The sequence below is a fragment of the Hyperolius riggenbachi genome, chromosome 11 (assembly GCF_040937935.1).
Source record: "Hyperolius riggenbachi isolate aHypRig1 chromosome 11, aHypRig1.pri, whole genome shotgun sequence".
Classification (NCBI taxonomy): Eukaryota; Metazoa; Chordata; class Amphibia; order Anura; family Hyperoliidae; genus Hyperolius; species Hyperolius riggenbachi.
The window spans coordinates 13,008,532-13,021,699 of NC_090656.1; the positions used below are offsets into that span (position 1 = coordinate 13,008,532).

Below are 13,168 nucleotides of genomic sequence, written 5' to 3' on the forward strand. Positions count from 1 at the left end.
TCAGTCGAATGAAAAAAAAGCTTTCGATTTTTTCGCGAGATACGATCGTTTTTATCGAATTACTGTAAAATCGGATCATTTTATTGTATCGTGTGTGGCCACCTTAAGTGTCCCTGCGTCATCCTGTCCATGTACGTGTGTTGCGCTACTGGGCATGTGCAGGACGGACAGCCGTTGGGACAGGAGGACGGGGACCAGGGAGCTGGCCGAACACGTGTTTGCATGCGCTCTGACTGGCGGCGGTGGCAGTGTGAAGAGACCTAGAGCCCGTTTTTAAACGTGCTTAGGTCAACTAGTTATCTATAAATCAATATTGTACAAAATAAGCAATGTTATATATAATGTAATTTTCACTACAGTTCCTCTTTAAAGAAACGCATGCAAAGCTCAAGGGAAGTCAGAGTGAAATAAACCCACGTGCCAGAAAATAATTCTAATTATTATGATAGGAGGATCCCTCCTGCAATAATATTCTGTAGGGCAGGGGGCGGGTCTAGAATCGTAGGCGGGATACGAAGCATTTTATAGGTGGGTCTGGTGTAGTGGGCGGAGTACGAAGGACTATCTGGGCGGCGTAGAGGTCAGAGCGGCCAAGGTAGAGGGGCGGGTCCGGTTCTGGGGGCGGTGCAAAGGGGCGGGTCAGGAGAGGTGGTATGGGCGCTGAGTAGTGCAGAGGCGGATTAGAATAGGCGGAGTGGGCGGGTCAGGAGATGCAGTGTGCGAGTTGAAGTGGGCGGTCAGTCAGTGGGGGCGGGTCAGGAGAGGTGGTGTGGGCGGTGCAAGGGGCGGGTCAGGAGAGGCAGTGTGGGCGGTGCAGGGGGCGGTATACAGTAGGCCTCGGTCAGACCGGGCTGGAGTAGTCGGAGAGGCCGGAATGGGCACGTTGTTGCTCGGTGTACGGGGGCGGCCCCTGTGCCTGGTCGGGATCCGGAGGACGCTGCTGCGGGCCGGGATCCGGAGCTCCCCGCGCGGAGTAATGCAGGTAATAGCGGGAGGAGTGATGGACGTCTTATCACTGTGTGAAGCCAGAGGACGAGCTGTCCCTTCAGTCACTGATCGGCCTCAGTACTGACAGGTGACACTGATCAGCCTCCGCACCGCTGACAGGTGACACTGATCAGCCTCAGCACCGCTGACAGGTGACACTGACCAGCCTCAGCACCGCTGACAGGTGACACTGACCAGCCTCAGCGCCGCTGACAGGTGACACTGATCAGCCTCCGCGCCGCTGACAGGTGACACTGATCAGCCTCCGCACCGCTGACAGGTGACACTGATCAGCCTCCGCACCGCTGACAGGTGACACTGATCAGCCTCCGCACCGCTGACAGGTGACACTGATCAGCCTCCGCACCGCTGACAGGTGACACTGATCAGCCTCCGCACCGCTGACAGGTGACACTGATCAGCCTCCGCACCGCTGACAGGTGACACTGATCAGCCTCAGCACTGCTGACAGGTGACACTGATCAGCCTCAGCGCCACTGACAGGTGACACTGATCAGCCTCCGCACCGCTGACAGGTGACGGGGACACTGATCAGCCTCAGCGCCGCTGACAGGTGACACTGATCAGCCTCAGCACCGCTGACAGGTGACACTGATCAGCCTCCGCACCGCTGACAGGTGACACTGATCAGCCTCCGCACCGCTGACAGGTGACACTGATCGGCCTCCGCACCGCTGACAGGTGACACTGATCGGCCTCCGCACCGCTGACAGGTGACACTGATCAGCCTCCGCACCGCTGACAGGTGACACTGATCAGCCTCAGCACCGCTGACAGGTGACACTGATCAGCCTCAGCACCGCTGACAGGTGACACTGATCAGCCTCAGCACCGCTGACAGGTGACACTGATCAGCCTCAGCACCGCTGACAGGTGACACTGATCAGCCTCAGCACCGCTGACAGGTGACACTGATCAGCCTCAGCACCGCTGACAGGTGACACTGATCAGCCTCAGCACCGCTGACAGGTGACACTGATCAGCCTCAGCACCGCTGACAGGTGACACTGATCAGCCTCGGCACCGCTGACAGGTGACACTGATCAGCCTCGGCACCGCTGACAGGTGACACTGATCAGCCTCGGCACCGCTGACAGGTGACACTGATCAGCCTCGGCACCGCTGACAGGTGACACTGATCAGCCTCGGCACCGCTGACAGGTGACACTGATCAGCCTCGGCACCGCTGACAGGTGACACTGATCAGCCTCGGCACCGCTGACAGGTGACACTGATCAGCCTCGGCACCGCTGACAGGTGACACTGATCAGCCTCGGCACCGCTGACAGGTGACACTGATCAGCCTCGGCACCGCTGACAGGTGACACTGATCAGCCTCGGCACCGCTGACAGGTGACACTGATCAGCCTCGGCACCGCTGACAGGTGACACTGATCAGCCTCGGCACCGCTGACAGGTGACACTGATCAGCCTCAGCACCGCTGACAGGTGACACTGATCAGCCTCAGCACCGCTGACAGGTGACACTGATCAGCCTCAGCACCGCTGACAGGTGACACTGATCAGCCTCAGCACCGCTGACAGGTGACACTGATCAGCCTCAGCACCGCTGACAGGTGACACTGATCAGCCTCAGCACCGCTGACAGGTGACACTGATCAGCCTCAGCACCGCTGACAGGTGACACTGATCAGCCTCAGCACCGCTGACAGGTGACGGGGACACTGATCAGCCTCAGCACCGCTGACAGGTGACGGGGACACTGATAAGCCTCAGCACCGCTGACAGGTGACGGGGACACTGATCAGCCTCAGCACCGCTGACAGGTGACGGGGATACTGATCAGCCTCAGCACCGCTGACAGGTGATGGGGACACTGATCAGCCTCAGCACCGCTGACAGGTGACGGGGACACTGATCAGCCTCAGCACCGCTGACAGGTGACGGGGACACTGAGCAGCCTCAGCACCGCTGACAGGTGACAGGGATACTGATCAGCCTCAGCACTGCTGACAGGTGACGGGGACATTGATCAGCCTCAGCACCGCTGACAGGTGACACTGATCAGCCTCAGCACCGCTGACAGGTGACACTGATCAGCCTCAGCACCGCTGACAGGTGACACTGATCAGCCTCAGCACCGCTGACAGGTGACACTGATCAGCCTCAGCACCGCTGACAGGTGACACTGATCAGCCTCAGCACCGCTGACAGGTGACACTGATCAGCCTCAGCACCGCTGACAGGTGACACTGATCAGCCTCAGCACCGCTGACAGGTGACACTGATCAGCCTCAGCACCGCTGACAGGTGACGGGGACACTGATCAGCCTCAGCACCGCTGACAGGTGACGGGGACACTGATCAGCCTCAGCGCCGCTGACAGGTGACGGGGACACTGATCAGCCTCAGCGCCGCTGACAGGTGACACTGATCAGCCTCAGCACCGCTGACAGGTGACACTGATCAGCCTCAGCACCGCTGACAGGTGACACTGATCAGCCTCAGCACCGCTGACAGGTGACACTGATCAGCCTCAGCACCGCTGACAGGTGACACTGATCAGCCTCAGCACCGCTGACAGGTGACACTGATCAGCCTCAGCACCGCTGACAGGTGACACTGATCAGCCTCAGCACCGCTGACAGGTGACACTGATCAGCCTCAGCACCGCTGACAGGTGACACTGATCAGCCTCAGCACCGCTGACAGGTGACACTGATCAGCCTCAGCACCGCTGACAGGTGACACTGATCAGCCTCAGCACCGCTGACAGGTGACACTGATCAGCCTCAGCACCGCTGACAGGTGACACTGATCAGCCTCAGCACCGCTGACAGGTGACACTGATCAACCTCAGCACCGCTGACAGGTGACACTGATCAGCCTCAGCACCGCTGACAGGTGACACTGATCAGCCTCAGCACCGCTGACAGGTGACACTGATCAGCCTCAGCACCGCTGACAGGTGACACTGATCAGCCTCAGCACCGCTGACAGGTGACACTGATCAGCCTCAGCACCGCTGACAGGTGACACTGATCAGCCTCAGCACCGCTGACAGGTGACACTGATCAGCCTCAGCACCGCTGACAGGTGACACTGATCAGCCTCAGCACCGCTGACAGGTGACACTGATCAGCCTCAGCACCGCTGACAGGTGACACTGATCAGCCTCAGCACCGCTGACAGGTGACACTGATCAGCCTCAGCACCGCTGACAGGTGACACTGATCAGCCTCAGCACCGCTGACAGGTGACACTGATCAGCCTCAGCACCGCTGACAGGTGACACTGATCAGCCTCAGCACCGCTGACAGGTGACACTGATCAGCCTCAGCACCGCTGACAGGTGACACTGATCAGCCTCAGCACCGCTGACAGGTGACACTGATCAGCCTCAGCACCGCTGACAGGTGACACTGATCAGCCTCAGCACCGCTGACAGGTGACACTGATCAGCCTCAGCACCGCTGACAGGTGACACTGATCAGCCTCAGCACCGCTGACAGGTGACACTGATCAGCCTCAGCACCGCTGACAGGTGACACTGATCAGCCTCAGCACCGCTGACAGGTGACACTGATCAGCCTCAGCACCGCTGACAGGTGACACTGATCAGCCTCAGCACCGCTGACAGGTGACACTGATCAGCCTCAGCACCGCTGACAGGTGACACTGATCAGCCTCAGCACCGCTGACAGGTGACACTGATCAGCCTCAGCACCGCTGACAGGTGACACTGATCAGCCTCAGCACCGCTGACAGGTGACACTGATCAGCCTCAGCACCGCTGACAGGTGACACTGATCAGCCTCAGCACCGCTGACAGGTGACACTGATCAGCCTCAGCACCGCTGACAGGTGACGGGGACACTGAGCAGCCTCAGCACCGCTGACAGGTGACGGGGACACTGATCAGCCTCAGCGCCGCTGACAGGTGACGGGGACACTGATCAGCCTCGGCGCCGCTGACAGGTGACGGGGACACTGATCAGCCTCGGCGCCGCTGACAGGTGACGGGGACACTGATCAGCCTCGGCGCCGCTGACAGGTGACGGGGACACTGATCAGCCTCAGCACCGCTGACAGGTGACGGGGATACTGATCAGCCTCAGCACCGCTGACAGGTGACGGGGACACTGATCAGCCTCAGCACCGCTGACAGGTGACGGGGATACTGATCAGCCTCAGCACCGCTGACAGGTGACTGGGACACTGATCAGCCTCAGCACTGCTGACAGGTGACGGGGACACTGATCAGCCCCAGCACTGCTGACAGGTGACGGGGACACTGAGCAGCCTCAGCGCCGCTGACAGGTGACGGGGATACTGATCAGCACTGGCACCGCTGACAGGTGACGGGGACACTGATCAGCCTCAGCACCGCTGACAGGTGACGGGGACACTGAGCAGCCTCAGCACTGCTGACAGGTGACGGGGACACTGATCAGCCTCAGCACCGCTGACAGGTGACGGAGACACTGATCAGCCTCAGCGCCGCTGACAGGTGACGGGGATACTGATCAGCCTCAGCACCGCTGACAGGTGACGGGGACACTGATCAGCCTCAGCACCGCTGACAGGTGACGGGGACACTGAGCAGCCTCAGCACCGCTGACAGGTGACGGGGACACTGATCAGCCTCAGCACCGCTGACAGGTGACGGGGACACTGATCAGCCTCAGTTCTGCTGACAGGTGACGGGGACACTGATCAGCCTCAGCACCGCTGACAGGTGACGGGGACACTGATCAGCCTCAGCACCGCTGACAGGTGACACTGATCAGCCTCAGCACCGCTGACAGGTGACGGGGACACTGAGCAGCCTCAGGACCGCTGACAGGTGACGGGGACACTGATCAGCCTCAGCACCGCTGACAGGTGACGGGGATACTTATCAGCCTCAGCACCGCTGACAGGTGACGGGGACACTGATCAGCCTCGGCGCCGCTGACAGGTGACGGGGACACTGATCAGCCTCGGCGCCGCTGACAGGTGACGGGGACACTGAGCAGCCTCAGCACCGCTGACAGGTGACGGGGACACTGATCAGCCTCAGCACTGCTGACAGGTGACGGGGACACTGATCAGCCTCAGCACCGCTGACAGGTGACGGGGACACTGATCAGCCTCAGCACTGCTGACAGGTGACGGGGATAGTGATCAGCCTCAGCACCGCTGACAGGTGACGGGGACACTGATCAGCCTCAGCACCACTGACAGGTGACGGGGACACTGATCAGCCTCAGCACTACTGACAGGTGACGGGGATAGTGATCAGCCTCAGCACTGCTGACAGGTGACACTGATCAGCCTCAGCACCGCTGACAGGTGACACTGATCAGCCTCAGCGCCGCTAACAGGTGAAGGGGACACTGATCAGCCTCAGCACCGCTGACAGGTGACGGGGACACTGATCAGCCTCAGCACTGCTGAAAGGTGACGGGGACACTGATCAGCCTCAGCACCGCTGACAGGTGACGGGGATAGTGATCAGCCTCAGCACTGCTGACAGGTGACGGGGACACTGATCAGCCTCAGCACCGCTGACAGGTGACGGGGACACTGATCAGCCTCAGCACCGCTGACAGGTGACGGGGACACTGATCAGCCTCAGCACCGCTGACAGGTGACGGGGACACTGATCAGCCTCAGCACTGCTGACAGGTGACGGGGACACTGATCAGCCTCAGCACCGCTGACAGGTGACGGGGACACTGATCAGCCTCAGCACCGCTGACAGGTGACGGGGATACTGATCAGCCTCAGCACCGCTGACAGGTGACGGGGACACTGATTAGCCTCAGCACCGCTGACAGGTGACGGGGACACTGATCAGCCTCGGCGCCGCTGACAGGTGACGGGGACACTGATCAGCCTCGGCGCCGCTGACAGGTGACGGGGACACTGATCAGCCTCGGCGCCGCTGACAGGTGACGGGGACACTGATCAGCCTCAGCACCGCTGACAGGTGACGGGGATACTGATCAGCCTCAGCACCGCTGACAGGTGACGGGGACACTGATCAGCCTCAGCACCGCTGACAGGTGACGGGGATACTGATCAGCCTCAGCACCGCTGACAGGTGACTGGGACACTGATCAGCCTCAGCACTGCTGACAGGTGACGGGGACACTGATCAGCCCCAGCACTGCTGACAGGTGACGGGGACACTGAGCAGCCTCAGCGCCGCTGACAGGTGACGGGGATACTGATCAGCACTGGCACCGCTGACAGGTGACGGGGACACTGATCAGCCTCAGCACCGCTGACAGGTGACGGGGACACTGAGCAGCCTCAGCACTGCTGACAGGTGACGGGGACACTGATCAGCCTCAGCACCGCTGACAGGTGACGGAGACACTGATCAGCCTCAGCGCCGCTGACAGGTGACGGGGATACTGATCAGCCTCAGCACCGCTGACAGGTGACGGGGACACTGATCAGCCTCAGCACCGCTGACAGGTGACGGGGACACTGAGCAGCCTCAGCACCGCTGACAGGTGACGGGGACACTGATCAGCCTCAGCACCGCTGACAGGTGACGGGGACACTGATCAGCCTCAGTTCTGCTGACAGGTGACGGGGACACTGATCAGCCTCAGCACCGCTGACAGGTGACGGGGACACTGATCAGCCTCAGCACCGCTGACAGGTGACACTGATCAGCCTCAGCACCGCTGACAGGTGACGGGGACACTGAGCAGCCTCAGGACCGCTGACAGGTGACGGGGACACTGATCAGCCTCAGCACCGCTGACAGGTGACGGGGATACTTATCAGCCTCAGCACCGCTGACAGGTGACGGGGACACTGATCAGCCTCGGCGCCGCTGACAGGTGACGGGGACACTGATCAGCCTCGGCGCCGCTGACAGGTGACGGGGACACTGAGCAGCCTCAGCACCGCTGACAGGTGACGGGGACACTGATCAGCCTCAGCACTGCTGACAGGTGACGGGGACACTGATCAGCCTCAGCACCGCTGACAGGTGACGGGGACACTGATCAGCCTCAGCACTGCTGACAGGTGACGGGGACACTGATCAGCCTCAGCACTGCTGACAGGTGACGGGGATAGTGATCAGCCTCAGCACCGCTGACAGGTGACGGGGACACTGATCAGCCTCAGCACCACTGACAGGTGACGGGGACACTGATCAGCCTCAGCACTACTGACAGGTGACGGGGATAGTGATCAGCCTCAGCACTGCTGACAGGTGACACTGATCAGCCTCAGCACCGCTGACAGGTGACACTGATCAGCCTCAGCGCCGCTAACAGGTGAAGGGGACACTGATCAGCCTCAGCACCGCTGACAGGTGACGGGGACACTGATCAGCCTCAGCACTGCTGAAAGGTGACGGGGACACTGATCAGCCTCAGCACCGCTGACAGGTGACGGGGATAGTGATCAGCCTCAGCACTGCTGACAGGTGACGGGGACACTGATCAGCCTCAGCACCGCTGACAGGTGACGGGGACACTGATCAGCCTCAGCACCGCTGACAGGTGACGGGGACACTGATCAGCCTCAGCACCGCTGACAGGTGACGGGGACACTGATCAGCCTCAGCACTGCTGACAGGTGACGGGGACACTGATCAGCCTCAGCACCGCTGACAGGTGACGGGGACACTGATCAGCCTCAGCACCGCTGACAGGTGACGGGGATACTGATCAGCCTCAGCACCGCTGACAGGTGACGGGGACACTGATTAGCCTCAGCACCGCTGACAGGTGACGGGGACACTGATCAGCCTCAGCACTGCTGACAGGTGACGGGGACACTGATTATCACTGGCACCGCTGACAGGTGACACTGATCAGCCTCAGCACCGCTGACAGGTGACGGGGACACTGATCAGCCTCAGCACCGCTGACAGGTGACGGGGACACTGATCAGCCTCAGCACCGCTGACAGGTGACGGGGACACTGATCAGCCTCAGCACTGCTGACAGGTGACGGGGACACTGATCAGCCTCAGCACCGCTGACAGGTGACGGGGACACTGATCAGCCTCAGCACCGCTGACAGGTGACGGGGACACTGATCAGCCTCAGCACCGCTGACAGGTGACGGGGATACTGATCAGCACTGGCACCGCTGACAGGTGAAGGAAAGAGGTTCTGCTGACTATGGGCTCTATTCACAAAGGGCAGTTCGGTAAAATCATTTGGCTCGGTAAAATAAACATTTTTTTTCCAAATCAACTAAAGTTTTCAAGCATGAGGCAGAAGTTCTGCTTTGATACATTGAAATACCCAGCCGATACCCCTTCACATCCAATCAGAGTGAGAAGCTCCCCCCTATTGGCTTCCTGGCTCTCCCCAAAGGCTGTCAGTCAAACCTACCGCACAAAGACAGCAGGAGGAGAGTCAGATATCGGCTGCTGTGAGCTGGAGAAAAATACCAAACACTTTTGCCCGGTGGAAATCTTTGTGAATGGTAATTACCTTCACTAGTCGGGAACTCCTGATTTTCTGTGCAGTGAGGGGTTTAGTGAATTGTAATTTGGAAAGGTGATCGGTAAAATCAGCTTTTTTCAGCATGACCGAATGCAGTAATGCTTTGTCAATCGAGCCCAATACCATCTGTTACGTGTTTTGCTGTATAACAAGTGAACAGTTCTTGATGGTGATGTGCTGGAAGCAGGAAAAATGGGCGTGTGTGTAAGAATCTGATCGACTTTCACAAGGGCCACACTGACAATCAGATCTCTCTGTGAATCAACTGAGATAGGCGAGGGTACAAGGTAGTGTTGTGCTGGATTTTTTGGTTGAACTCGATTGATGAATATCTCTTTTTTTTTTTTTTCCCAACCTAACCTGTTATGTATAACCTGTTATGTATAACTTATGTAAGGGCTGTTTCACAAGGGCGTCTTCCAGCGTGTCAGTCCAGTGCTTTTCTACAAGCGTGTAGAAAAAGCATTTCACATCTTCCAGCGATTTTCACCCACCGGGTGACGCAGAGTCGCGGCCAGTGCGTTGCTTTCACGGTCAGCTGAAATTGGGAGGGGGGGGGGGAATCGAGATCGGAATCCGGTGTTCGTGCAAATGTTGTTAAATCACAATACAGGCGCTGCATACACACTTGAATGGGAAGCGCTTTAAAGGGAATCTGAAGTGAAACTTAACATATAGTGATTTGTATGTGTAGTACAGATAAGCAATAGAACATTATTAGCACAGATATGAGTCTCCTGTTGATTCCAGCACAGGAAGAGTTAAGAAACTACAGTTGTTATCTATGCAAAAGAGCCACTGATCTCTACCACGTTCATGCCTCGGTCACATCTAAAATTGTAATCGCAAGCGTTTTGCGATTTTGTGCATTATTTCCCCCTCCCGGCGCTCCACTGCGCGCTGCGTTTTTGGTAAAAGCACTTTTCTAAGCGCTTTTCCAGAGCGGTTTTGTCATTCATTCCCTGACGCAAGTCAGGAAGTGAACCCTTTGACCCAGAAAAGAATAAATGCAATGTATTCATTCTAAAAAAACGCTAACGCAATCGCCGTATAAAGGGGTTTTGTGAGCATTTAGTGCTCTAACTATACCTTCCATTATAGCAAAAACGCCCCCAAAATGGTGCAGGTACCGCTTTGCAGACCGCAAAGCGGACGCAGGAGAGCTCTGTCTTCTGAAACTTGTTATCTCAAGTGTCTGTCACTGTATTTAGTTTTTTTTTCTGCAGAGGACAGTTCAAAAGTTCACTAGCCTGCTCTTTAAAATCATTTAGAATGCTGAGTAGTGTGTAAACTGCAAATATTAGAGAATGATGCAATGTTATAAAAAAACACTTTATAACTGAAAATAAAAATATGAGAATATTTTCTTTGCTACTAATGTTCTAATAATTATCTGTACTACACAACCAATTCATTACATCATATTTTTTTTTCCGCTTCAGTTACATTTTAACGAGCGCTACAGGCGACGGGAATTGTCAAGCGTCCATGTGTATCTATCTGCACTATATCAGATCTTGTGGGATGTTCCCAGCGTGCAACAGTTCTCTCCTTACAAGTGTGGTCCACAAGCATGGACAACCGGGACCATCTGTAACCAAGGGTGATTGAATCCCTCAGAAGATCTATGGAAGCACAAATGATTGAAAAATCATAATGCTAGCCGCGCGCGCGAGAGAGAGCTGTCAGAACGCAACATATCGCAACATGCTGCGTATGGGGTGCTGTGTAGCTGCAGACCAGTCAGAGAGCCTGAACTGACACCATGCATCAATGGAAGAAGGTTTCTGTGCTACTGATGTTCTGTTTCTTAGCTGTACTACACATGTAATCCATTATCTCATAAGTTTACTTCCACGTCCGATTGCCTTTAACATCCTCTGTTTACAAATTAGCTGCTCTGCTGAGGCAGCCAGCTGACCCAGTTGGGAAATTAAATTACACTTGTGATTAGTCACAGATGAGGGGAGAACTCTCTAAATACATACAGAGTGTATTTCTCTCTGTTTTTCCTTCTGTCCAGTGCAAAAGTTCTGGTCCACTTTAAAGTGTAACTGTCGGCCATAAAATCAAAAATCAGTTCCTTATTTTTATCTGGTAAACAAGCAATAAGGATTCTAACCAGGCAATCCAAAAGTTAAAATCACTATTACTTTTCTTGTTTATAAATGATCATTCCCCAGTTTACCTGACTCTTATTTGGTACGTTGCCGCACAAAGGAATTTGCAGGGCATGCTGGGTTGTCCTTTTTTGCTTCTGTACATTAGTCAAGTCTGAAATAAAAAGAGAAGAAAAAAATAAGACAACCCAGCATGCCCTGCAACTTCCTTTTTCCGGCAATGTACCAAATAAGAGTCAGGTAAACTGGGGAATGATCATTTATAAACAAGAAAAGTAATAGTGATTTTAACTTTTGGATTGCCTGGTTAGAATCCTTATTGCTTGTTTACCAGATAAAAATAAAGAATTAATTTTTGATTTTTTTTGCCCGACGGTTACGCTTTAACCTCCCTGGCGGTATGATTATTTACAGATTTTGGGGTCTTTTCAGCACGTTTCATTCCCTAAAATTGGGAAAACATCATGCCGCCTGAATGCCTGCAGCAGCCCCTGCTCTCACAATTTTCCTGGGGGGCAGCCGTGCAGATTTCCCTGTTGGTGAGATCTGATGCAGGGACAAATCTGCATGCAATGGTACGCTGCGGTAGGTTCTTCTGCTGCTTGCAAATCACCATTGCCCATATGCAATTCACCTGAGTTACAGTGGGATGCAAAAGTTTGGGCAACCTTGTTAACCATCACGATTTTCCGGTATAAAACATTGGTTGTTACGATAAAAAATGTCAGTTAAATATATCATATAGGAGACACACACAGTGATATTTGAGAAGTGAAATGAAGCTTATTGGATTTACAGAAAGTGTGCAATAATTGTTTAAACAAAATTAGGCAGGTGCATAAATTTGGGCACCACAAAAAAGAAATGAAATCATAGTTACATAGTTATTTTGGTTGAAAAAAGAAATATGTCCATCGAGTTCAACCAGAGAACAAAGTACAACTCCAGCCCTCTCCCTCACATATTCCTATTGATCCAGAGGAAGGCGAAAAAACCCTTACAAGGCATGGTCCAATTTGCCCCAAAAGGGAAAAATTCCTTCCCGACTCCAGATGGCAATCAGATAATATCCCTGGATCAACATCATCTAGTAGATCCTCTTTTGCAGAAATTACAGCCTCTAAACGCTTCCTGCAGGTTCCAATGAGAGTCTGGATTCTGGTTGAAGGTATTTTGGACCATTCCTCTTTACCAAACATCTCTATTTCATTCAGGTTTGATGGCTTCCGAGCATGGACAGCTCTCTTTAACTCACACCACAGATTTTCATTTATATTCAGGTCTGGGGACTGAGGTGGCCATTCCAGAACGTTGTACTTGTTCCTCTGCATGAATGCCTTAGTGGATTTTGAGCAGTGTTTAGGGTCGTTGTCTTGTTGAAAGATTCAGCCCCGGCGCAGCTTCAGCTTTGTCACTAATTCCTGGACATGCGTCCCTCAACTTTGATAAGATTCCCAGTCCTTGCACTGGCCAATAATCTTCATTTCACTTCTCAAATATCGTGTGTGTCGCCTATACAGTATGATGTATTTAACTGACGTTTTTTTATCGTAACAACCAAACAGGAACAACCATACAGGAAAATCATTACAATTAACAAGGATGCCC

General features: G+C 54.7%; 1 protein-coding gene across 3 annotated transcripts in view; it reads left to right on the plus strand.

The window, feature by feature from the left end:
* The first annotated feature begins 812 nt into the window (after positions 1-812).
* The window catches only part of SPG7 (SPG7 matrix AAA peptidase subunit, paraplegin), a 73,553-nt gene continuing 61,197 nt past the window's right edge, over positions 813-13,168 (plus strand). For all 3 annotated transcript variants that reach the window (XM_068260980.1, XM_068260982.1, XM_068260981.1), the window contains exon 1: positions 813-982. In XM_068260980.1, coding sequence (XP_068117081.1) covers positions 875-982 — 108 coding nt within the window. In that variant the 5' untranslated portion in view covers positions 813-874. The remainder of the gene's footprint in view (positions 983-13,168) is intronic.